At 45.0% G+C, this 27,709-nt stretch overlaps 2 protein-coding genes across 7 annotated transcripts in view; both read left to right on the top strand.

Moving 5' to 3' along the window:
- srebf2 (sterol regulatory element binding transcription factor 2) overlaps nt 1-12,478 on the top strand; it is a 44,701-nt gene extending 32,223 nt beyond the window's left edge. For all 6 annotated transcript variants that reach the window (XM_079519380.1, XM_079519379.1, XM_079519378.1 and 3 more), the window contains exons 15-20: nt 1,123-1,232; nt 2,318-2,450; nt 3,169-3,343; nt 6,472-6,651; nt 9,117-9,228; nt 9,691-12,478. In XM_079519380.1, coding sequence (XP_079375506.1) covers nt 1,123-1,232; nt 2,318-2,450; nt 3,169-3,343; nt 6,472-6,651; nt 9,117-9,228; nt 9,691-9,908 — 928 coding nt within the window. In that variant the 3' untranslated portion in view covers nt 9,909-12,478. The remainder of the gene's footprint in view (nt 1-1,122; nt 1,233-2,317; nt 2,451-3,168; nt 3,344-6,471; nt 6,652-9,116; nt 9,229-9,690) is intronic.
- Nucleotides 12,479-15,127: 2,649 nt separating this feature from the next.
- On the top strand, nt 15,128-26,348 carry nol12 (nucleolar protein 12). The gene is made up of 6 exons (XM_079521063.1): nt 15,128-15,359; nt 17,788-17,893; nt 18,274-18,322; nt 18,529-18,668; nt 19,317-19,414; nt 26,062-26,348. Exons 1-6 carry the CDS (start codon nt 15,247-15,249, stop codon nt 26,258-26,260), a joined length of 705 nt encoding a protein of 234 aa, XP_079377189.1. The 5' UTR covers nt 15,128-15,246; the 3' UTR covers nt 26,261-26,348.
- The last annotated feature ends 1,361 nt before the right edge of the window (nt 26,349-27,709 follow it).

The following is a 27,709-nucleotide window of genomic DNA, read 5'->3' as shown; positions in this document are numbered from 1 at the left end:
TTGACTGAGGGACTGCCATTGGATTTTTTCATGTGAAAGCAGAGAATCATAGCTTCAAATTGACATATTGGTTGTTCAGTTTGACCCACCAGTTTTGGAGATATGGCTTATATAGAGTAATGTCTGGCAGAAAACAGCCAGTTGAGAAAGCAGGCGTGAAAGGTTCACTTCTGTGGTCTCTAACGTTACACCTAGCTACATGTTTAAGCATTCATTTCATATTTACATGTCGATTCCAGCTCTGACACTTATTTCAGACATGCTCTAGTATGCCTAATTTTTTAAAAAATAAACGTTTTTTTCTCCTGAAAAGCTGGGTTTTGCACGATGGCAGGCTCTCAGTCATATCTGGTCACAAATGTTCTTAGTTACTTTACACCCCTGGGTGAGACAGACTGCAGGCTCAATCAACACAACACTGCAGAGTTGTACACACTGGCCTGTGTCAACGGCCGTCTGTCACCGGATGCTTCTCGTTTCACCGTAGTGCTGTTAATTAAACATTGACACACTATTCATCCCCTCCCTCTTTCATTGCTTGTTCCTATAATGCTATCTGTCTGTATCTCTTTGTCTGTGTTATCTGGTTATCTGTCCATTTTCTCTCTCTCTGTCCCTCACTCACTATCTCCTTTACTCTCTTATCTGTCGCTCTCACTGTGTCGCCCCTTCCTTCCTCTCTCTCTCTCTCTCTCTCTGCGTGTGCATGTGTGCGTGCGCGAGTGTGTGCATGCGCGCGTGTGTGTGTGACAAGCTTCAAATGTTGTATTTATTTCTTGACCCTCTCTCTCGTCTTCCCTTTCTTGGAACAATTAGCACGATGGGAACTACAGTATGCACAAAAACCCATTTCACCTTCACCTTTTTACTTGTCAAACAGTGATGTGACCATAAAGATGATTCTGAATCTAATGTATCTTCTCTTCACTTCTCTGTCCATCTCTCTCTCTCTCTCTGTCCATATCTCTCTCTCTGTCTCTGCTCTCTCTCTCTCTGTCTCTCTCCATGTCTCTCTCTCTCTCTCTCTCTCTCTCTCTCTCTCTCTCTCTCTCTCTCTCTCTCTCTCTCTCTCTCTCTCTCTCTCTCTCTCTCTCTCTCTCTCTCTCTCTCTCTCTCTCTCAGGGAGTTCTCCTGTGCCCTGGAGTTTCTCCAGCTGTTGAACAGCTCCACAGAGGAGTCCTCCTCCCCTGCTCCGCTGTTCCGTGCTCTGTCCAATCACACCACCACGCCAGGTATGGAATGCACACAGACACACGCACACGCACACCCTTGTCCCATGACGCGTGAGTGAGTGTGACTCATTTATTTTCGATCCAGTGTGGGGGCGGGGTGGGATGGGGGTCCTTTTGCTTTTCCGTATCTCAGTTCAGTGTCTCTCAGTTCAGAAATTATTTTTTTGCTAAGTCCGCATATATACGGACTCTCAACTAGAGGATGCTAGTGGACCTGACTCTTAAAGTGAACGCGTATGGTGGCACTGGGAACTTCATAAATGCTAACTGCTAGCCAGCAATAAAATAATTAATCGCGTCTTGAGCAGTTGCATTTGAGTAATTATTTTTCCCTAACAACTTGTAGTACCTAATATCTTTTTTAAAGTTTTTGTTTCCGCCAGGTTTTGTCTGTCCTTGTCTGTCTGCAAGCAGCTAACCTGCCCCCATTACATTTTTTTCGATACACAGTATTTCTGTAGTCATTTTCATGTGGGCGGCAGTGGCTCAGGGGTAGAGTGGCCGGATGGGAACCGGCAAGGTTCCCAGTTCGAACCCGGGCTCCCCCAGAGTTGCTCAAGTGTCCCTGGAGCAAAAAAAACTCTGAACCCCTAATTGCTCGCCGATGTGCAGGTTGGTGCCTTGCATGGTTTCCTCCGCCATCGGTGTGTGAATGGCTGAATGTACAGTTGGGTGCCACCGATATTGTCCCTTATCATTTGACCCATTTAGGCCTGACCTCAAAATTTAAAAAAATCCTTCTAAATCCTCCAGTTTTCTGAAATAAATATTTTCACGATTTTTCAAAAATAGCAGACCTACAAGCTCGTAGCGCGCCGCTCGTAGCGCGCCACTCGGTGGCGTGCTATGAGCTTGTAGATCTGCTATTTTTCAATAGCTAAATTATAACATAATGTTTAAAAGGGGTTCCCGCCCAAAATGGGTTAACTGTCCTTTTGCGCAGATCACGCAAACCTCAGCAAAAAGAAAAGGACAATATCGATGGCCTCCAACTGTATAATGCACAATCTATGTAAAGCGCCTTGGATAAAGGCACTATTAAAAAAATGCACCATTTACCATGTGGTTTGTCCTCCCCTTGTCAGTTGGAGACCCAGTGAGTCGCTGGTGGGCGTTGGTCCTGAAGGCAGCTGTTCATTGGCTACAGGGCGACGATGTCGCTGTGAGGTCACTGCTGGCGGAGGCGGAGCGAATGCCCCGGGTGCTTCACACTCTCGAGTAGGTCAAATTAAATGATGCGACGTGTTGTATGAATCATCATGAATAAAGGTCCTTTGTAGAGTTTCCATGTTCTCCCCGTGTCCCCTAGGGTAGGTACCCTCACAAATAACATGCAGTAATCCTGGTCTCTAAACTGCCTCCCCCTGGCCAGCCGGGGCACCTGATGGAGAGGAAAGGAACTGGTTGGAATAACGTGTTCCTTCCACGCGCTACGTCCAACCAGGGAAACTCCCCCCTGTCAGGTGTAAAGGAGCAACTTGGACAGGCATGAAGGAAGCATGAGTTCAAGTCCGTTGCTCTCCCCAGGTTGGCGGAGGGTGTGTAGAGCCCAGGATCACATTAGATAATTGACACAGGGGTGAAAAATGGGTTACAAAATCGTGGGATAAAAATTATTAAAAATGAATAAAGGTCCTTTTAATTCATTGGTTCTCAAACTTTTTAGCCCGTGACCCAAATGAGTGAAAATATCTATTACCTTTGGAGCATAACGCCGAATTATTTGCAGCTTTGATCGGCGAAAATCCGGTGGAAAATAGTCCCATGGTTTGTTGTTGAAGATAAAAACATGCCGCGTCCGCGACCCCACAAACGGGTCGCCGCAACGCACTGTTTGGGAACCAGTACTTTTATACAATCCATGTCCACTCAATGGCACGCATGACCAAAACAAACGGAAGAGATGTGTAATAATCATGGCATCTCTCTCCTTCAGCCACCCGCTGCCCAAGGCCGTGCTGCTGCTGTGCAAGGCCGTCCAGATGAGCCTGTCTCCCCTGAAGGGCGAGGGGGTCACCACGTGTCTGTCCCACTGCGACAGAGCCAGCGGCTACCTGCGCGCCAGCGTCTCCATTCCTCTCAGCGCCCAGTCTGCAAACTGGCTCAACAAGGTACAGTACGAGTAGAGCAGTGGGTTCACACACTTGTTTTTAGCCCTGTATCCTATAAAGAGAGATGATGTCTAAAACGTTACTCTTTAACCTGCTTTTTACTAACACTACAAAGATGCCCAGAACATCATGATGAACCTGTGTAGTTTATGGCTGCTCCAACAGTAGTGGCAACATTAAAACAAATGGAATGTCAAAATATCCACCGCGGTGGCTGAGACCAGAGCCATAGAGTAATGGTTGAGACGAAGCAGTGAAAGGTCCTGAAAGATACATAACGTCAGTCTTACCCGTCAGTCTTACCCAATACCCAATCTTTCTGTTTTAATCTTTTTCTGTACTTTATACCTCTCATACTAAGCATTTAAAGTATGCCAAACGGTAGTCTTGTCCAATAAAGTTTATGGTCTGATATCCTTGTGCTCCAGTGCTTTACCTCAGATAACGTTTTTCTTTCTTTGTTTTGCCTGTACGTGTTCTCAAGATTTTACCACTCCTGACAGAACCAGATCGTCCCACGTCTCCCTCGCTTGGTGGTTGGAGCACCAGAAACCACTCTGTTCAGCCTTGTCTTTCTGTGTCTCTCACGCTCTCTTTATCGCAGTCCATCCTTTCTTTCGTCTCTCGCAGTAGTCCAGACCAGTGGGTTGCCAAAACCTTTTAGCCCGTGACCCAAAAGAGAAATTTGATGTTTTGCCCGGGGACACAAACTAGTGAAAATAGCCGATCTACAAGCTCAACAACGCGTCGCTTTGCGCCCGTGTTGTGAGCTTGTAGATCGGCTACTTTGTGAAAAAAAAAATCTAAATGTATGGAATTTCTTAGATTTGTATTTGATTTCTTCATGAAATTACTGAAAACAAAACATTCATGAAATTCATGAAAATCTTTGCTTTTTTTGGGAATGTATTTTGACAATATGTAGTAAACCAAAAAAAATTAAGGGACCAATAGTGGTCCAGACAGTATAATACCGATCCAGAAAAACACAGTTTGCCGCCCACTGCTACAGAGCTGACAATGAGGTTATATCTTCCCTTCTTCTCTGGAGTCCTGCCTCAAAGCAGACCAGAGGTAGAAAACTGTCGTTCCTTGATGTCATCGCTAGGGACACAAGCATCAGTAAGCAAGAGGAACTGGGGATAGCAATGAAGGACCGGGAAGTCTGGCATGGCATTGTGAAATCCATGATCTCGACCGCGGTCGAAAAATGATGATGATAATACTGTACCGACATCATCACATGTCTCTTAGTACGTAATTATGTTGTTACTTTGTTCTATTTCACCATAGTCGGGATGGTCATGGTCACTCACAGGCCGACGTGGGGCTATGCGTGTGTGTGCACGTGGGGCTATGCGTGTGTGTGCACGTGCGCAGTGTGGCTGGTAGGAGGTGGCTGTGGTGCATTGTAGTTGCATTGCATGATGATCCTGAAGCCCAGTGCAATGTGTCTGCAGTGCAGTACAGAGGCCTCCCCGATCTGCACGCACCTGCAACACCCCCCCCCCCCCATCCCCCACCTTCCAACACCCCCCCCCCCCCCCCCCCATCCCCCACCTTCCAAACCCCTTCCATCACAGAGTCTCACCTAGAAACAGTGGCGTGCACAGATAGACACTAGGGGGTGCTAGAGCAACCCCCTGCCCTTTTGGCAACCCCCTGCCCTTTTGGCAACCCCCTGCCCTTTTGGCAATGTGCCCTTTTTCAAAAATAGCAGACCTACAAGCTCATAGCGCGCCACTCGGTGGCGCGCTATGAGCTTGTAGATCTGCTATTTTTCAATAGCTAAAGCATAACATAATGCTAACACCAAAAGGGGTTCCCGCCCAAAATGGATTAAGGCAACCGGCCGGTTCCACGCGCTGCACAAGGTGCCCTTTTTTAACTTGAGCACCTGCCCCTCTAAATGTCTGTGCACGCCACTGCCTAGAAACCATAATTGACTAAATTTGACTGAGGGCCTGCCATTGGATTTCTTTTGAATTTTCATGTCCTATGAAAGCAGGGAATCATAGCTTCAAATTGACATATTGGTTGTTCAGTTTGACCCACCAGAGATATGGCTTATAGAGTAATGTCTGTCAGAAAACAGCGAGTTGAGAAAACAGGCTTGAAAGGTTCGCTTCTGTGATCTCTAACATTACACCTATAGCTACATGTTTAAGCATTTATTTCATATTTACATGTCGATTTCAGCTCTGACACTTATTTCAGACATGCTCTACTAGTTAGTATGTGAAGAGTCTTAACTCATTTTGAAAAAATGTTTTTCTCCTCTGGTGAAAAGCTGGAATTTGCGCGATGGCAGTCTCTCAGTCAAATCTGGTCACAGATTATGTAGATTTATTTTAATTTTTTTATCCTATATGCATTGTAGTAGTTAGTTTGGTCCATTTTAGAATGATTTTATACTTTAGCTGTTGAAAAATAGCAGATCTGCAAGCTCGTAGCGCGGCACTCGGTGCCGCGCTACGAGCTTGCATATCTGCTATTTTTGAAAAGTCATGTGCAAATCTTTGAATACATATATATATATATATATATATATATATATTGGTTCACGGCAACATATGGAACAACATATTTTCAGATGCGGGTCGGCGGCCAATTACATATAATGTTTGGTGTTGTTGACATGAATTAGTTGGAGCACCACTGACATGGAAACAGGATTTTCACTGTCGTGATTTAGAAGATGTTTTGTGGGATCTGGTCTCAGGTCTAAATGGGTTGCTTAGTATTATTAGCTGTAGTGGAAATTATAATTAGTAGCAGTAGTCATGGAAGATGAATGCTTCATCCTGTGTTTAACCCATTTTGGGCGGGAACCCCTTTTGGTGTTAGCATTATGTTATGCTTTAGCTATTGAAAAATCGAAGAACGACTGACATAGAAACATAGCTTTTTCAGAAAACTGTCAGGATGTACAAGACATTTTTAGAATCTGATCTCAGGTCAAAATGGGTTAATGGAATTTAATTATTCTTTGCGCACCGTTTAATTTGAGGAATTTAAACGGTACATTCGCTGTACTACAATGCCTTCTATTTCGTTCTGTATATTAACACAAGCCTCGACTAAACGACATTAACAGCCAGGAGTTTATTTATTTATTTATTTCCTAGGGGGTGGAGCTTTTGGTGTGTGACCTCCTGTTGACCCTGAGGACCAGCCTATGGCAGCGAGGAGGAGGCGGCGGCAATGGAGAACCTGGCCCCGCCCCTGGACCCCAATTGGCTGGTTTCCAGCGGGACCTGAGTGCGCTGAGAAGGCTTGTGCAGTGCCACCGACAGGCACAACACAAGGTAACGAGATGTAGGGCTTTTAGCAACTAGTCGACTATTCAATTAGTCGACTAGTAAATCCACTCGTTGACCTTGCTGGTACTAGTTGATGAGAAATTTCCCATTTTTGTAGGCCTCAAGATCAGCTGGAATGCTAGATTATAGTCACCAATGTACACCGTTTATAAATGTACAAATATTAAAACAAAAACGATAAAGTGATGGAGACTATGGGCCCTATTAAGCAAGTGGAATCTAATTACATATAATTTTACAGTTTTTAAGACGTGGGGGCGGGTGCAATGTCATATTACAATTATGGGCCAGGTAAGAAGCGCTTTCGACACCCCGTGGTGTGAGCAAAACGGCCTTGAATTAGTCATGGGAGTGTTTCAGGGAGTTTTGAGGCTTACCCAATGAACATGTCCGTACTATTCTCTTTACGACACCAGCTGATGTCCTCATGGAATGCGCCCTTTTCGGCAAGTGGTATTACATTTCTGCAGACTGGCACCATAGACATGACATGACTTTGTCACATTTGGGTTAATTATTCATATTGCACTGCATGCTGTCACCTTTATGCCTCAAAAGAACAGATCCACAAGCTGTCACAGCCATGATGTGCATAGCTTGTAGGCCTATGTCTCTATTTTGTTAAGTAACTTGCAGTTTTCATTGGAAAGTCATTACAGCGGCGCAGCCATATGCTAAGGGAGGGAGATATACGCACATCATCACTTAATTTGTTTCTGTTCTAAGCATGAAAAACAGCTGTAAAAATCTTTATTCTAGTTGATTTGATTCATAAATGAATAACTAAGACTTTGAAATGGCACCTACCTATACCTTTCAGATCGGAATGGAACTGCGAGTAGATACACAGCATTGGCTGGCAAATTGGCAATCCATGCGTAATGTTCCCAGAATCGTCTAACCCCCGAACATACAAGTTCGTTTGATATTCGATAAAAATAGAACCATGTACCATACAGCGAATGAAAGCAAAATTCCTAAGGAATATGGGGATTTTTACATTTTAAAAAACGGTTGAGAAATGAGAGAACCATGAGTGTTTATAATATCAAATATTACAAGAATAATATGAAAGACAAACGGGCTGTGAAGAGCTCAGCTCACCATCCCGACAAGGAGGAAATATAGCCTATAGTGCATGCACGTATATGCACTGACTGTTGCACACACGCTCTTTATTTGTTTCTATTGAAAAACACCAGTAAAATAACGTTTATTTTATTTTATTTCATTCGAGTCACGACGAAGGAATGAGTTGAAATGCCATACGTGCGCCATGCGTATTGCTGCGGCCCCAATGTTATGGTCTTCGCTCGTAGCATTTTATTGAAGAAGAATTGAGTCGGGTGTGATACAGCATATGAAAGCTAACTTCCCAGTGATTATGGAGATGTTTTATTTTTTTTTAAAGGTTGAGAAATGAGCCATATATGACCCTTTACAATCTAAACGTTTGAACGTTTGAGCCAGAAAGCTCGTCTCCTGCTGTTGCCATGTCTCATAGAAACAAGTAAATAGGTCTATAAACATACTCCCTAAAGAATCGCATATAACAGGGGTCTGCAACCTATTTTAAATGAAGTGCCATGTTTTTATTTTCTAGATAGTGAGTCTGCCATATCAAGATTCCTTTTAATGACACCACATTAAAATTTCCAGCATATTTTGATTGTCCACAAATAATGAATAAAGTTCTTCCTTCTTTTTACATATTTTCTTGCACATTGTTATAATGATCATTATAAATATATATCCCCCTGCAGTCAGAGTTCATTGTTTTAATGAATGAATGTGATGCATTGTGAGCTGGTAGATCTGCTATTTTCAAAAGTAATCTTTGAAAAAAGTGACAATAAGAATATTTTTGAAAAATGTTATTGAAACATTTAAAAACACAAATCTGTCATGGGGGTCACTGGCTTAGTTGGGCAAATGCATTCATCTGGGGGTCCTTGACATGGGAATGTCGCTGTGTGAGGATCACTGGTTTAAACAACATTAGGAGGAAAGCCCAAATAAGCACTTTAGAAACAAGAAAAGCAACCACAACTACCAATATTTACAAGCAACTTTGCAGAAAAAGAAGCCGCTTATAATAAACAGCAAACAGACATGGCAACACTCCAGCAGCACTCCAGAGCCGCTCAAGTGTAAAATCAAACAGTGCTTTTTGCTTTTAAGACGTGGTCAGACCCAGGCGGAATCGGTATGCGCTGAGTGTTTTTAGGTCAAGGGGCTTAATAGAAAATAGCGCAAAGCGAAAATAATTAACATATGGACACTCCCCCAATGCTAAATTATGCAGGAACGTGGTATTCCATATGAGTGAGCGCTCACCACGGCTTCCATAATACGAAAAGGCGCAGAGCGAGGGCGAAATCTGTATTACCGCATGGGTTTTTCGTCTTGCTTAATAGGGCCCTTAATGTGGTGTGCTTGTGTTCTTCCAGGTGTTCCTACATGAGACCACGGTGAGGCTGATGGCCGGAGCCAGTCCCACGCGGACACACCAGCTGTTGGAGCACAGCCTCCGACGCAGGACGCACAACGCATACACAGCTGGTAAGTATATATACTAACGGAAGCACGTGTTCTTGTGAGCTTGCGGTGAGGAGCGCACACACACAGTGGCGTGCACAGATAGACACTAGGTGGTGCTAGAGCACCTGCCCTTTGCACTCTAGACAGCAATGTGCCCTTTTGATTTATTTATTTGTACACTGTACAGTATGTGGACCATGGTGACATTGATCAATTCTTGATAGCTTGAAAGCTTCTAATATAGTATTTATGCCCCAAAATCTATAAATCTCACACTATTAAGGCAACAGGCCGGTTCCACGTGCTGCACAAGGTGCCCTTTTTTTCCCACTTGAGAACCTGCCCCTCTAAATGTCTGTGCACACCACTGCACACACACACAGACACACACACACACACACACGCAATGGATACACAATGTAATAAAGTATTGATTGTATTTGTCCTTTCTCCCTCTCTCTCACTTTCCCCCGGTCTCCTCAGAGGGTGAGTGTGTCCTGGGCGAGCGCGAGAGGGCCCACGCCATCCTGCTGGTGTGTCGCCACCTGCCCCTCCCTCTGTTGACCCCACCGGGTCACCGCGCCCGCCTGCTGGCCGAGGCCAAGCGCACGCTGGAGCGCGTGGGCGACCGGCGCTCCCTACAGGACTGTCAACAAATCCTCCTGCGCCTCAGTGGAGGCACGACCATCGCTGCCTCTTGATCTCACACACACACACACACACGCGCACGCACACACACATAATTTATCATTTATCAGATATTAGGGCTAACTACTGTAGTGACCAACTCATATCAGTGACCTCTCTGTCTCGCTATAGAGCGTTGAAGTCCTGACGTCACTCGCTCATCCCCTGGTTCACGGACGTTTTTTTCTCTATGGAGAATAACATGGGGTCGTCTTAAAATCGTCTCATATAAGCGTTGTGGTCCAAAAATAAACAAACTGTCTCAGCGTTATTGTCAGGGAGGTGTCTCTGTATCGTTAAGACAGTCAGTCATATTCAGTCATATATGATACAGTCTGTTTCTAGCGAAAATGTAACTAATTCGGCAGCAGTAACATTAGCGTTTTCTCTCAGTCAGTTGATTCTTCATATCCATATGAGTGAAACGGCCAGCCAGGATGATGTGTTTAACACAGTTCTTATATGAGGCGGTCTAAGATCCCCTGGCCTAATGGGATGATTACAATGCAAATTTAAAAAGTACATGAACCCGTGGACTTGGCGCCCTCTACAGATATTGACGTCAGACTTCGGTGCTCTATTGGATATAGGGTTTACTCATAGACACACACACACACACACAAACGTCTTATTGTTCTTCTCATTCATATGCAAACACAAAGAGATTCACAACCAATGACGGAAGCAAGGGACCTCTCATTACGCTGCCGACCTACACGTGGACAGTTAGCCCCCGATACTCCACACTGAAGGAACAGAACATGCACAGAGTCACGTGCGATGGCATTGTTGCAGTGTAACTACGCCACCTGTTGGGACAGTAACGGTATCACACTTTTTATACTGCTACTGTATACAGGAATTATAGATTATAGAGTTATACGGTTATAGCGCCCCCAAAGGGAAAAGGGACCATTATCATTGGCTATTTAAGTTGGTGAATGACACGGAAGCTTCTTTTTTTAAAGGCTTCGGTGCATTCAGACATTGACAGCCAGGAACTTTATTTTTTTTTGCCTGTCCGTTTAGGATGCTGGTGGGCAGACTAGCTTGCTTTGTAGCCGTACAGTGCTGAGTAGGGTCTATTTCTATCTACCTCATACACTGTACAATGCCAGCATTGTGCTATGGGCGCGAACATGGGCTACCTGAGCAGCACTGCCATCATCCGACATCAAATGCAATTGAGTGGCACTTTTTAAACCGATGCGTCAGTGCGGTACAATGTTGTTCTAACGCTAGTATGCCACACGGCTTTGTTTTAGAGTTAGCGCAGTGCAATATGGCTGTTGCTGCCGCCGTAGAACGAGGAAAGTGTACAGTATCATTTGAAATGATTGAATTGGAAGATACCGTTTTATTTAAAAAGAGGAAAACGGCCAATTCCGTAGGCCTATAGTTACGCACGCGCACGTAGGCGCGGACACACACACACACAATCATAACCACAATGTAGAGCAGGAACACACACGCGTACGTGATTGTATATAGTTTGTACATAGCCAGATAGAAACAGTGGTCTTAAATAGAATAAAAAGTATGTCCTTACCTGCTAGAGAGAAATACACATAAAGGAAAGACAAAATCATGTCAAACTGGGTCTAAACATTTTTTGGAAACTGGAGCCACCAGAATACCAACATTAGTTCAGACGACTATGCCCTGTCCAGTGTCCAGGGGAATGGGTACGACTATGCCCTGTCCAGTGTCCAGGGGAATGGGTATATCAAGTGTAAAATTTAAGGCCAGGTAAGATTTGTTCCCTTAGTCGTCATGCGAAGGTTTTTCTGGGAAATATAGTCAATGTGTGATGTAAAAAAAGCTCTCAAGCATAATGGCCTTGATATAGTTATTGAGAATTCTTTTATTGTTTTATTATCCTGAAATGCAGGAGGAGCTATCGTGGGAATCAATGTCCAATTGGCTTCTCCGTTTTTTAATGGTCTGTCTGCCTAAACTCGACTTCTTTTCTCATTCCTTTTGTGTGTGTTGTCTTATTTAATGGTTGTTAAATGGTTGTGTAATATTATTTTATTTGTTTTTTGTTTGAAACTGTTGTCTTTATTGCTATTGTTTTATATTGGCAAGTCGGCTTAGGGGCAGAATTTGTTTTTGTAAGGAGGTGAAATTTAATAAGAAGTAGTATATTTTAATGAATACAAAACACCACAGTCATTAAAAAGACAAAAGTATCCGTTAGATTGGCATGCTACTTTAGGTATACTATTACTTTGGCACTTAGTGTTAGTGTTATTGAGAATAGTTCTATCCAAATGCTTACAAACTGACATGAGATTAGCAGTTTGTTGGCGATACACCCGCAACCTGAACCTAACGAAACCTTGAACTGCTTTTATCCACCTTTGACTGTCATCACAGATTTTCTTTGTCCCAGAGACTGCGTGCAAAGAAGAACAATGTGCACAGCATGTCACCTGCAGTGGACAGAACTGTTGCTGTTGTTATTATGTTACAGAAATGTCTCTTTCTTGTCTTGACGTCCCCCAGATGTATGTATTATTTTTCTGAATTTCTATGTCCACTTTGATTTTATTTTTATTTTTTAATAAAACAGATGACGGTGGTTGGTGAAGTGCTTTAAATATCCTGTCTCCTGTTTGAGAGGAAATGAACTGAACGCGCACGCACACAAAGATAATTGAGTATTGTATATGTAATACATCTTAAAATTATATATGGAGAAAGGAAAAGCACCTGGAATGACTGTTTTTCTGTCTTTGACGGAACAGTGGGGAGAGAGAAGGCATTACTTATGCTCTTCGCCCCCAATGGGGCATAAGGCATCGATAATGTTCCTCCACCTATCACGGTCTTTGGCAACCAGTTGCGCCGTGCCCCACGAGAGACCCATCTCCAGCAGTTCAGAGAGAAGGCATTACTGTGTCATAATTGGAGTGCAAAAAAAAGGTTCAGCACTCCTTACTGACAGGTGCCATCCCCAGCCCGGATTATACGTTCAGTGACAGTTATCACCCTCCCCACCCAGTTTCCCAATCCTGGCCCAAACATGGGCAAATTGTGTTCAAGTAGTCACTTGACATAGCTGGATGCACCACGGTGGATTCCAACCCCACAACCTCCGCATTGGTAGGCAGGAACTTTATCACTGTGTGTGTGTGTGTGTGTGTGTGTGTGTGTGTGAGACCCGTGTGTGCCCCTAGTTCCCTGTTTTCACGTGTAGGTAGACGGTCTTCTATACACAGGAGGCTCCAGGTAACTTAGCAACCACCACTGGACACCTCAGGTCTCCCGAGACATTCCTGTGGATTAATATAGAAAGACAGCAGGCCTGAACACAATAGAAGCCGACCCACTGCTGGGAGTGGCAGCATGTCACACACACACAAACACACACACTCTATTCACACTCCGGAGTTCCTCACAGAACTCTTTTGAATCCAACTGAAAGGAAACTGCTTTGAGAGAAGGGAGGGGGGTTTAGAAATAGAAAAACAAGCATATGGTATAAGAGTTAGTAGCCTATACAGGCCAGAGAAGCACTGAAATACACTTGGATTGCATACTTGTGTGTGACACCAGGCTTTGACACTAAAGGGTTGCCCACCTGCCCCTGGCAGGTGGAGCTTTCTTTCAGGTTGCCTGGTCCCCTCTCGTTTGAGAGGCGATTGTTCTGGCAGCTTTTGATATTACTATTAGTAAGTAAACAACATCAGGAAGAAGCAGGACTCAACCATCAGGATTCGAACTCCATTCTTTTATTGTATATGTCATCACACCGGAGAGAGACTAGTGTCTCCCTCATCACTCCCCTCAGCACATATTTTATACTGTCAGGAGTACAGAGAGTAACAAGAGATGGTCATTCCTTACATGGACTCTATTCTATAGTTGACTGGCAGTCTCTAATGAGTTTGTCAGTGAAGAACAGGTGGTAATTAGAGTGTTAAGTATCCTCTACTGGTAGGTAGGCTTCATTACATTTATCAATACCATAGTGTTTATATGCATTTTCACCACCACACGATCGATACACAACCATCTATAAACAACAAAGATCTGTCTAAACACCTGGTCTGTGGAATGTATAGAATAAGAGACTGTTTCCCTATAATGTTCTCTTTTCACTGTTGCAACACTTTAAATTGAACTGTAGGCCTAATTCAAATTTTACATATCCTTTTGTAATGGAATATTTACTTTCCGGGCAAGTAGAACATGACCTGTACTTGTCTGAGGGGCAAGTAGAACATGACCTGTACTGGTCTGAAGGGCAAGTAGAACATGACCTGTACTTGTCTGAGGGGCAAGTAGAACATGACCTGTACTTGTCTGAAGGGCAAGTGTCTCTATAATGGTTTGTGATCATAGAGGTTGTAAGAGCCATTAAGCCATAGATCATAGAGCCATATAGTCTGGAGGTTGTGATCATAGAGGTTGTAAGAGCCATAGGCTCTGGAGGTTGTTATCATAGAGGTTGTAAGAGCCATAGGCTCTGGAGGTTGTGATCATTGTGGTTGTAAGAGCCATAGATCATAGAGCCATAGGCTCTGGAGGTTGTGATCATAGAGGTTGTAAGAGCCATAGATCATAGAGCCATAGGCTCTGGAGGTTGTGAACTTGTGAGTTGATTTTTAATCTGCCCATGTGAACCCAACCTTTATTGTCAACCCCTTGCCTGGACACTATGACGAATGAGGGCATTATTTTATGAAAACAAACATAGAATAATAGCATTGGATCAAGACTATCATAGAGATCTGTAACGAAGACTCTCACTTTCAGTCATGTTGTTGGATCTGAGTAGTTGCTCATTGGATATTTAGTCCCCATATATGGGGATATCCGACTAGGACGTTGGGCCCGGCTATATGACATATGACATGTCTAGTATGACAATCCCTATATTTGGCCCGAGCCGACCTAGTGCTGATATCAGATAGATGTGGTAGAACCACATATGGATAGATCTAACTGGCTTAGTCATCGTGACAAGCATAGTCAGAGAATATATAACAAGGGTCTGCTTCAGGGAGAGGGCAGAAGTCAAAGCATCCTGGTTTAAGTTCTAATTGGACACCACTGTGGTGGGTTCTAACCTAAGTAATCAGCAATAGAGCCTTGAGCTATTTTATAGATCGTATTTTATTGAATTGATTGATTGACAAATGTATGAGTGAGGACCTATTATATGAAGATAGGTTGAAAAGTGGTGAAGTGGTCCTTTAACCTGGCCATAGGATCCGGACCGGACTGAGGGAAAGGAGCGTTAGTTTCAAGTCGGACATAATTGTTGGACGCACATGCACTGAACAGGAAGAAGACAAAACGAACTCTACACACACACACACACACAAACACACGTGTGTAAATATGAAGTACTTGAACAAGTCACATAATGCGTCCAAAACTAGCAAAAACTTCAAGCCCGGATATAAGAAAAGAAATGAGAAATGCATCGTTACATTTGACGATGCAGATCGACAGTAAGTAATTGAGCTTGTTTGTGCCTTTATAGCCAGTGGCAGCTAACCGGTGTTTTTGTTTTGACTATGAATCAATGTTTGATTTCAATGATTGATTGAAGATGTATCAAAACACAGCGGTACGATTATACAATAATACCAAAAGGATAACACAAAAAGCCCCGAGGGCTTGTTTCCATTGTGGTCCTGTGTATTCAATTCATTAAGACATTTAAAGACACAATAACAAAGGTGTATGTGTACATAAATCACCTGGTTATTGCATATGCAGCTTCAAAGGTGCTCTTTGGTGGCATGTGATATTTTCTGCCTGTTCTTTTCTCCTGTAAACCGACATAAAAAGTTAGATATATATTTCTAAAACATATCGACGGCAAGTTAAGTACTGCTTAAACTGTTTAAAATTGTGTGCTGTTGTCTAGACAAGTGTTAATATACGAATACATTTGTAATTTGTATTACTTTGAAGCCATCCTGAAAGAATATTGGTGAGAACGGGTTATGGTTAACTTTTTGTGGCAATCCAGATAAAGTCTAAAGTGGTCAACCTGATTATGATGCTATACTAACACATTTAGCTGAGGACCCCCTTGTAACATGGCAGCAGTGGCCGAACGGATAGCGGAGCGGTCTTGATACCGGAAGGTCGCTAGTTCGAATCAGCTGTCCGACACGTTAAAATTACCACCGCTGAAGTGCCCTTGAACAAGGCATTGAACCACTACGATGAAATGTGTTCTATGAGCAGGGCCTGGCTGGAAACAAGTTCTTGAGCTTAGCCCAGATACCCTGGGTAAATATAGTAATCATTTCATTTCATTTCATTTCAACCCCCTCCAGGACTTCTGGGGATCCCCGGCGCCGAACCCCACTTTTGAGAACTTATACAAATCAACCACTTGTTATGGAGGTGATGTGTAATGCAGTTATGCAGGGGTTCTCAAAGTGGGATCCTGGGACCCCCAGGGGTCCTTGAGGGAGTTCCAGGGGGTCCCGACTCCCCAGCTAAATGATAGTTTGGAAATGGACCATTATAGTATAGTAACTCTGAGAGTGTACAAATGGAACCAAATGGACCGGCCCGTTAGGGTCCATTTAGTTCTATTTCTCAGAGTTAAATTAACATTGGTTATTAATATAAATCGGGGGGTCCCAGGCAGAGATATAAATCACCGCTAGAGCCGTAGAAATCTTCTCTTATGGGGGTCCATGGCATATCTTTTCAAATGGACGTCCGCAGGCTAATTAGTGTCAATTTGGGGGTCCTTGACATGAAAAGGTTTTGGGAACCACTGGTGTAATGTAAACTGTAGTAAAGGCCACGCAAGTTGATTGTTCCACCTGGTCCTGTCTGTGAGTTGATTGTTCCACCTGGTCCCTGTCTGTGAGTTGATTGTTCCACCTGGTCCTGTCTGTGAGTTGATTGTTCCACCTGGTCCCTGTCTGTGAGTTGATTGTTCCACCTGGTCCTGTCTGTGAGTTGATTGTTCCACCTGGTCCATGTCTGTGAGTTGATTGTTCCACCTGGTCCTGTCTGTGAGTTGATTGTTCCACCTGGTCCTGTCTGTGAGTTGATTGTTCCACCTGGTCCATGTCTGTGAGTTGATTGTTCCACCTGGTCCTGTCTGTGAGTTGATTGTTCCACCTGGTCCATGTCTGAGTTGATTGTTCCACCTGGTCCATGTCTGAGTCGATTGTTCCACCTGGTCCCTGTCTGTGAGTTGACTGTTCCACCTGGTCCTGTCTGTGAGTTGATTGTTCCACCTGGTCCTGTCTGTGAGTTGATTGTTCCACCTGGTCCCTGTCTGTGAGTTGACTGTTCCACCTGGTCCTGTCTGTGAGTTGATTGTTCCACCTGGTCCTGTCTGTGAGTTGATTGTTCCACCTGGTCATGTCTGTGAGTTGATTGTTCCACCTGGTCCTGTCTGTGAGTTGATTGTTCCACCTGGTCCTGTCTGTGAGTTGATTGTTCCACCTGGTCCTGTCTGTGAGTTGATTGTTCCACCTGGTCCTGTCTGTGAGTTGATTGTTCCATCTGGTCCTGTCTGTGAGTTGATTGTTCCACCTGGTCCTGTCTGTGAGTTGATTGTTCCACCTGGTCCTGTCTGTGAGTTGACTGTTCCACCTGGTCCCTGTCTGTGAGTTGATTGTTCCACCTGGTCCTGTCTGTGAGTTGATTGTTCCACCTGGTCCTGTCTGTGAGTTGATTGTTCCACCTGGTCCCTGTCTGTGAGTTGACTGTTCCACCTGGTCCTGTCTGTGAGTTGATTGTTCCACCTGGTCCTGTCTGTGAGTTGATTGTTCCACCTGGTCCCTGTCTGTGAGTTGACTGTTCCACCTGGTCCTGTCTGTGAGTTGATTGTTCCACCTGGTCCTGTCTGTGAGTTGATTGTTCCACCTGGTCCTGTCTGTCTGTCTGTCTGTGAAGGGAATACCTCACAGGCTTCCACAAGAGAAAGGTGGAGAGGAAGAAGGCAGCGGTAGCAGACATACAGAAGAAGATCAAAGAAGAGCTGAAGAAAGTCAAGGAAAAGGTGAATTAATTGGATGAAATTGGTAACACGACACCTGAAAATGTATTTTGTGTTTTATTTAAGAGCTTACAGCTCTTAAATAAAGACCGGTAGACCTGGACTGAACAAACACTATTGTAATGATTAGTATTACAATCATATATAACTTAATATAGAACTATTTTGAACTACAAGGGACGGAGACTGTTGACAGAAGGGGTGACGACTAGTCATTGGTTAGACCAGTCATTAGTCCTACAACTACAACCTATCTCAAAGTCAAACCCTCACCCTAAACCTAACCTCCCACGGGGCAGCACACCTAAACCTAACCTTAACCCATGACTAGTCTAAACTAAGTATGCACCCCGACCAAATGACTTGTTTCTGTCTCATTTCAGAGACACAGAGAATACACGGAGATGCTCAAGGAAAGAACAGAGGCCCTCGGTGAGTTTCAACCTGGGAACACGTTAACGTGTGTAACATAACATTAGCTGTTGATATAATTATGATTATATTGTGAGTTTTAAGATATGACGTCTTTTAGAAAACATTTAGTTCATTTAAAACATTGTTGCTATAGCATGGATTTCAGCACAGACTCCATCTCTGAGTCTCTCTATCTCCCACTCTTTTTTTCCCCCATGCATCAGAGGAGGATAAAGATGATTTGGAGGAGGCAATAACAGCCACAACAGAATCTATCCAGTATGATCATCCCAACCACACCGTCACCGTGACAACCATCAATGACCTCGACCTCACAGGGCCCGGCAGCCTTTTTCCAGATCAGGTAAAGTGTGCCATAAATGGTTACATTCGTTGGTAGATTAGTGGAGATTGAAGCCTATTAACTCATATCTTTGCTTCTGGGGTGTCCCTGGAAAAACATATTTTCAGATGGGGGTCGGCAGCCAATTACAGATAATCTTCGGTCGAGTAAACCATTCCATGTCCTTGACATGAAAATGTTTGAGAATGACTGACATAGAAACATGGGGTTCTTCAGGATTTTAGAAGACATTTGTAGAATCGAGCTCAGGTCTAAATGGGTTAACCCTCCGGATATGACATTGTATGTACTGTACATGTATTCACAGCAGTATAATAATAATGATAATGAATTGCATTTTTATAGCGCTTTTCCAAGTGCTTTAAAATGGTTCATTCATTCATACATTGGGAGGTGAAGTGGCGAACAGTCGACGCCTGCGTCCTCACTTCCCACATTCACACACCAATGGTGGCGAGCTCACACCGACCGACTCATTGGAGGCAATGTAAGGTTCAGTGTCTTGCCCAAGGACACTTGGACATGTGGACAGGAGGAGCCGGGATTCGAACCGCCGACCCAGGGATCATTGGACGACCTGCTCTACCTCCTGAGCCACAGCCGCCCTACAATAATAATAATGACTGTGTCATCTGTTGCATTATTAAGGTCCCTGGAGAAGGTGAAAAGAAGGAGGGAGGAGGAGAGGGGCAGGAGAGAATGGTTGCCATGCCAAAAAGCAAAAACCAGCCCATCCTCAACAAAAAGTAATTACACACACACACACACACACACACATACACACATACACACACACACACACACACACACACACACATACACATACACACACACACACACACACACACACACACACACTAGGGCATTCACTTCTAGTCATTTGTACTAGTCGACTAGTTGTTTAACTACCTATTATGTAAAAAAAAAAAAATATTTGTACATTGAAAAACTGTGTACATGGGGACTATAACTATAATCTACCTGATCTTGAGGCCTACAAAAAAAAATTCTTATCAACTAGTCAACTAGTACCAACAAGGTCGACTAGTGGATTTACTAGTCGACTAGTTGCTTAATGCCCTAACACACACACACACACACACAGACACTTATATCCTTCAGTAAGTTACCATTACTGCTGTGACGCACCATATTTAAAATATTTCTTTGTGTATATTTACATGTAGCCTATATTGAATATTTATTTGTGTATATTTACATATATATTAAATATTTCTATGATACACAGCGGACTAAAGCCAGAGTTATACTTTAGTTGCACGTGGTTGTGCAACAAGAAAAAAAAGCTGACCTACAAACTCTTTCAGCTATTTTCAGTTTACAACACCTACGTACAACTAAGTATAATAATCAGGCTTAACACATTTTTGGGCGGGAACCCCTCTTGGTGTTTTAAGCATTATGTTATGCTTTAGCTATTGAAAAATAGCAGTTCTACAAGCTCATAGCGCGCCACCGAGTGGCGCGCTATGAGCTTGTAATGTGGTGCAAATCTTTGAATATATATTTCAGAGCGAACATTTTTAACTAAAATATTGGCTTCTGGGGGGGTCCCTGGAACTACATATTTTGAGATGGGGGTCCGTGGCCCAATAGAGATACTTCTGGGAATCCTTGACATGAAAAAGGTTGAGCACCACTGACATAGAAACATGGGTTTTTCAGAAAAATGTTAGGATTTAGAAGCCTATTTTTTGAATCGACCTCAGTCCAAAATGGGTTAATGATCTGAACCCAGCATGCAGCCCATCTCCACTGAGCCCCTCACATCATGGCTGTCACTAACCATGCAGCCCATCTCCACTGAGCCCCTCACATCATGGCTGTAGCTAACCATGCAGCCCATCTCCACTGAGCCCCTCACATCATGGCTGTCACTAACCATGCAGCCCATCTCCACTGAGCCCCTCACATCATGGCTGTCACTAACCATGCAGCCCATCTCCACTGAGCCCCTCACATCATGGCTGTAGCTAACCATGCAGCCCATCTCCACTGAGCCCCTCACATCATGGCTGTCACTAACCATGCAGCCCATCTCCACTGAGCCCCTCACATCATGGCTGTCACTAACCATGCAGCCCATCTCCACTGAGCCCCTCACATCATGGCTGTAGCTAACCATGCAGCCCATCTCCACTGAGCCCCTCACATCATGGCTGTCACTAACCATGCAGCCCATCTCCACTGAGCCCCTCACATCATGGCTGTAGCTAACCATGCAGCCCATCTCCACTGAGCCCCTCACATCATGGCTGTAGCTAACCATGCAGCCCATCTCCACTGAGCCCCTCACATCATGGCTGTAGCTAACCATGCAGCCCATCTCCACTGAGCCCCTCACATCATGGCTGTCACTAACCATGCAGCCCATCTCCACTGAGCCCCTCACATCATGGCTGTAGCTAACCATGCAGCCCATCTCCACTGAGCCCCTCACATCATGGCTGTAGCTAACCATGCAGCCCATCTCCACTGAGCCCCTCACATCATGGCTGTAGCTAACCATGCAGCCCATCTCCACTGAGCCCCTCACATCATGGCTGTAGCTAACCATGCAGCCCATCTCCACTGAGCCCCTCACATCATGGCTGTAGCTAACCATGCAGCCCATCTCCACTGAGCCCCTCACATCATGGCTGTAGCTAACCATGCAGCCCATCTCCACTGAGCCCCTCACATCATGGCTGTAGCTAACCATGCAGCCCATCTCCACTGAGCCCCTCACATCATGGCTGTAGCTAACCATGCAGCCCATCTCCACTGAGCCCCTCACATCATGGCTGTCACTAACCATGCAGCCCATCTCCACTGAGCCCCTCACATCATGGCTGTCACTAACCATGCAGCCCATCTCCACTGAGCCCCTCACATCATGGCTGTAGCTAACCATGCAGCCCATCTCCACTGAGCCCCTCACATCATGGCTGTAGCTAACCATGCAGCCCATCTCCACTGAGCCCCTCACATCATGGCTGTAGCTAACCATGCAGCCCATCTCCACTGAGCCCCTCACATCATGGCTGTCACTAACCATGCAGCCCATCTCCACTGAGCCCCTCACATCATGGCTGTAGCTAACCATGCAGCCCATCTCCACTGAGCCCCTCACATCATGGCTGTAGCTAACCATGCAGCCCATCTCCACTGAGCCCCTCACATCATGGCTGTAGCTAACCATGCAGCCCATCTCCACTGAGCCCCTCACATCATGGCTGTAGCTAACCATGCAGCCCATCTCCACTGAGCCCCTCACATCATGGCTGTAGCTAACCATGCAGCCCATCTCCACTGAGCCCCTCACATCATGGCTGTAGCTAACCATGCAGCCCATCTCCACTGAGCCCCTCACATCATGGCTGTCACTAACCATGCAGCCCATCTCCACTGAGCCCCTCACATCATGGCTGTCACTAACCATGCAGCCCATCTCCACTGAGCCCCTCACATCATGGCTGTAGCTAACCATGCAGCCCATCTCCACTGAGCCCCTCACATCATGGCTGTCACTAACCATGCAGCCCATCTCCACTGAGCCCCTCACATCATGGCTGTAGCTAACCATGCAGCCCATCTCCACTGAGCCCCTCACATCATGGCTGTAGCTAACCATGCAGCCCATCTCCACTGAGCCCCTCACATCATGGCTGTAGCTAACCATGCAGCCCATCTCCACTGAGCCCCTCACATCATGGCTGTCACTAACCATGCAGCCCATCTCCACTGAGCCCCTCACATCATGGCTGTCACTAACCATGCAGCCCATCTCCACTGAGCCCCTCACATCATGGCTGTCACTAACCATGCAGCCCATCTCCACTGAGCCCCTCACATCATGGCTGTCACTAACCATGCAGCCCATCTCCACTGAGCCCCTCACATCATGGCTGTCACTAACCATGCAGCCCATCTCCACTGAGCCCCTCACATCATGGCTGTAGCTAACCATGCAGCCCATCTCCACTGAGCCCCTCACATCATGGCTGTCACTAACCATGCAGCCCATCTCCACTGAGCCCCTCACATCATGGCTGTAGCTAACCATGCAGCCCATCTCCACTGAGCCCCTCACATCATGGCTGTCACTAACCATGCAGCCCATCTCCACTGAGCCCCTCACATCATGGCTGTCACTAACCATGCAGCCCATCTCCACTGAGCCCCTCACATCATGGCTGTAGCTAACCATGCAGCCCATCTCCACTGAGCCCCTCACATCATGGCTGTCACTAACCATGCAGCCCATCTCCACTGAGCCCCTCACATCATGGCTGTAGCTAACCATGCAGCCCATCTCCACTGAGCCCCTCACATCATGGCTGTCACTAACCATGCAGCCCATCTCCACTGAGCCCCTCACATCATGGCTGTAGCTAACCATGCAGCCCATCTCCACTGAGCCCCTCACATCATGGCTGTAGCTAACCATGCAGCCCATCTCCACTGAGCCCCTCACATCATGGCTGTAGCTAACCATGCAGCCCATCTCCACTGAGCCCCTCACATCATGGCTGTAGCTAACCATGCAGCCCATCTCCACTGAGCCCCTCACATCATGGCTGTAGCTAACCATGCAGCCCATCTCCACTGAGCCCCTCACATCATGGCTGTAGCTAACCATGCAGCCCATCTCCACTGAGCCCCTCACATCATGGCTGTAGCTAACCATGCAGCCCATCTCCACTGAGCCCCTCACATCATGGCTGTAGCTAACCATGCAGCCCATCTCCACTGAGCCCCTCACATCATGGCTGTCACTAACCATGCAGCCCATCTCCACTGAGCCCCTCACATCATGGCTGTAGCTAACCATGCAGCCCATCTCCACTGAGCCCCTCACATCATGGCTGTAGCTAACCATGCAGCCCATCTCCACTGAGCCCCTCACATCATGGCTGTAGCTAACCATGCAGCCCATCTCCACTGAGCCCCTCACATCATGGCTGTCACTAACCATGCAGCCCATCTCCACTGAGCCCCTCACATCATGGCTGTAGCTAACCATGCAGCCCATCTCCACTGAGCCCCTCACATCATGGCTGTAGCTAACCATGCAGCCCATCTCCACTGAGCCCCTCACATCATGGCTGTAGCTAACCATGCAGCCCATCTCCACTGAGCCCCTCACATCATGGCTGTAGCTAACCATGCAGCCCATCTCCACTGAGCCCCTCACATCATGGCTGTCACTAACCATGCAGCCCATCTCCACTGAGCCCCTCACATCATGGCTGTCACTAACCATGCAGCCCATCTCCACTGAGCCCCTCACATCATGGCTGTCATTAACCATGCAGCCCATCTCCACTGAGCCCCTCACATCATGGCTGTCACTAACCATGCAGCCCATCTCCACTGAGCCCCTCACATCATGGCTGTAGCTAACCATGCAGCCCATCTCCACTGAGCCCCTCACATCATGGCTGTAGCTAACCATGCAGCCCATCTCCACTGAGCCCCTCACATCATGGCTGTCACTAACCATGCAGCCCATCTCCACTGAGCCCCTCACATCATGGCTGTAGCTAACCATGCAGCCCATCTCCACTGAGCCCCTCACATCATGGCTGTAGCTAACCATGCAGCCCATCTCCACTGAGCCCCTCACATCATGGCTGTAGCTAACCATGCAGCCCATCTCCACTGAGCCCCTCACATCATGGCTGTAGCTAACCAACAGTGTTGTTTTTGACAGCAAGTTTTGATTTTAGTCGTAGTCTCTTGAATAGTTTTCATTTCGTTTTAGTCACATTTTACTAGTCACCTGGAATGGTTTAGTGTTAGTCTATTTTTACTCGACTAAATCTACAGTTGATTTAGTCGACTAAAGTGTATGTTTGGCGGTGCCTTGATGCCGTCGTAATGACTGATTTTACACTTGCTGTAAATAGCCGATCTACAAGTTCACAACGCGTTATGAGATTTTAGTGTAAAATGACTTCTACTAGATCTCTTGTCCACTAGTCCCTCCCTAACATTTTAGTCTACTTTTTTGTAGTTGTTGTCCATAGCTTAAATTTCATTTAGATTCCGTTTAGTTTTCGTCAGTGGAAAAAAGGTAGTCGACGAACATTTTTCATCTTAGTTTTAGTCTACGACAGCGGTTCATTTTCCATCTTAGTTTTAGTCTACGACAGCGGTTAATTTTTCATCTTAGTTTTAGTCTACGACAGCGGTTCATTTTTCATCTTAGTTTTAGTCTACGACAGGGGTTCATTTTTCATCTTAGTTTTAGTCTACGACAGGGGTTCATTTTTCATCTTAGTTTTAGTCTACGACAGGGGTTCATTTTTCATCTTAGTTTTAGTCTACGACAGGGGTTCATTTTTCATCTTAGTTTTAGTCTACGACAGCGGTTCATTTTTCATCTTAGTTTTAGTCTACGACAGGGGTTCATTTTTCATCTTAGTTTTAGTCTACGACAGGGGTTCATTTTTCATCTTAGTGTTAGTCTACGACAGGGGTTCATTTTTCATCTTAGTTTTAGTCTACGACAGGGGTTCATTTTTCATCTTAGTTTTAGTCTACGACAGCGGTTCTCAAACTGTTTGGGCCGTGCACCCCCTGGCCCCTGTTACCTCCCGACCTAGCTGACGCACCCCCCCCCCCCCCCTGTTTGGGCCGTGCACCCCCTGGCCCCTGTTACCTCCCGACCTAGCTGACGCACCCCCCCACATGGAAATACAAATTGCATAAGCTATATAAACATATATTTCCTATATATCCACATATATGCACATACAGTGTATGAACCTGAATATGACATATAGAGTATATAAATGCAGCATAGGCTATATTCTGCATATAGTTGCCATATATTGGCATATGTTAATATATTTAAAATAAAACCATAGCACCACCATTAGCCTTTTCGTGTCACGCACCCCCTAGAAGGCGCTCGCGCACCACAGTTTGGGAACCCCTGGTCTATGAAATCAACACTGCTAGGGCCTCACTCACACCTTCACATCTATCATACAACACTGTTGGATGCTAGATGTAAACAAAGGGTAAGTGTCATGGCCGCCCCAATGCATTTCCAATGGAAGTCACATGGTTTGACACAACATTTTTGTTGTACGGCTTTCGGCTGTGTTTCGACTGACCCCCTCCCCCTCATACAACAAAAATGTTGTGTCAAACCATGTGACTCCCATTGGAAATGAATTGCGAGCTTGCATCAGTGAACAAGTCTCATGCATCAGCTATACAACAATCTGTTGTGAAGGTCTGAGTGAGGCCTAAGAAGCAATACTTTGGCTGCCGTTTCCTGCCTTTCTATTAGTGTTCCTTTCCGTCGGCCTCCCTCAGTATGTCCTCAGTGTTGTTGTTGTTTCTCACCCCCTCCTCCTCCTCCTCCTCCTCCCGTTAGGATCCGCGACCTGTCGGCCTCGCTCACCAAGTCCACCAAGTCCAAGAAGAGGAAAGGGAAGCCCAGGCAGGAAAGCAAACGAGAACGTGGTACGACCGCAGACAAGAAGCACGTCGGCGAGCACGTGAAGACCAAGCCCGGGAGGACCACCACGAAGGAGAGGCGCCGACGGAAAGGCAACAGAAGATTCCAAGACTGAGAAGAATTGGGGCAGCGGAGGTTTAACCCTATTGATTTAGACCTGAGGACCATTCTAGAAATGCCTTCTAAATCCTGACAGTTTTCTGTTTCTATGTCAGTCGTTCCAGGGACCCCCCCCCAGAAGCAAAGATTTGAGTTAAATGCTCGCTCTGAAAGAATATTACATTCAATGATTTGTGCTACATTTTCAAGATTTTTCAAAAATAGCAGATCTAGCTTGTAGATCTGCTATTTTTCAATAGCTAAAATATAACATAATGCTTAAAACACCAAAAGGGGTTCCCGCCCTGAATGGGTTAACCCTATTTAGAGACCCGAGTCCAGATATCGGTGGTGCTCAAAGTAAACCTTTTCATGTCACAACAACCCAACAGAATTATCGGTATTTGGCCGCGGACCCCCATCTGAAAATGTGTTTTTCCAGGGACCCCCACCAGAAGGAAAAATTAGTTTAAAAACGTTCGCTGTGAAAGGTGAAGGTCTGCTATTTTTGAAAAATCGTGAAAATGTGGTGCAAAGCTTTGAATAGATTATTTCAGAGCGAACGTTTTTAACTCAAATCTTTGCTTACGGGTCTTTCAGATGGGGGTCGGTGGCCAATTACATATAATTTGTGGGGTCCTTGACATGAAATATTGAGCACCACTGATACAGAAACATGAGGTATTTCAGAAAACTGTCAGAATTTAGAAGACATTTTTTTTAAATTTCGACATCAGGCCTAAATGGATTCATGTAAATGGAAACAAATAAAAGAAAGAACGTTGGGACATTAAAAAAAAATAAAAATGTTTCATTCAAACACTGCCCTCACTGCATCCACAGGACCCTGCAGGCTTGGATATTGTCAAATACCTTTTGTACCTTTTATGTCTTTTCTTTTAACTATAAAACTAGTTTTTGTTAAATATATTTCTTGCCATGTATAACTAATGGTGCTTGCTGAGACTCAGAATAAACTAAATGGGAAAAAAACATTCAAATAAGTGCATTCTAGTCAAATGTTTATGCAAACATGTTCTCTGTGGAAGCTAATCTATCTGCACTCTGCTGCCCTGTTGTTTATCTGGAAACTTGACACTCCATTCAACATCTTTGTTTATCTGCAAATTAATCCTTGGGACTCTTTCCAATACAAAATGACCTGTATGTGAGAGATCTTAGGGAGTATGCTACCCTTTCCAAATGTGACATCAGGAAGTTACTGCATTGTAATCCTTCTTGAATATATCATTGAATATGTTACATCAGTGTTGTTTTTGGCAGCAAATTTCTGTTTTAGTCAGTCAATGGAAACGTTTTAATTTAGTTTTAGTCACATTTTAGGAATGTTTTTGTTTTAGTCGACTAAATATAATATTTTAGTCGACTAAATCTACAGGTGATTTGTCGACTAAAATGCATTTTGGCCTTGATGCTGATTTTATACTTGCTGAAAATAGCAGAT

Source organism: Electrona antarctica, assembly GCF_951216825.1.
Source record: "Electrona antarctica genome assembly, chromosome: 14".
In the NCBI taxonomy this organism is placed as follows: domain Eukaryota; kingdom Metazoa; phylum Chordata; class Actinopteri; order Myctophiformes; family Myctophidae; genus Electrona; species Electrona antarctica.
This window is presented reverse-complemented; position numbering and strand designations above follow the sequence as displayed.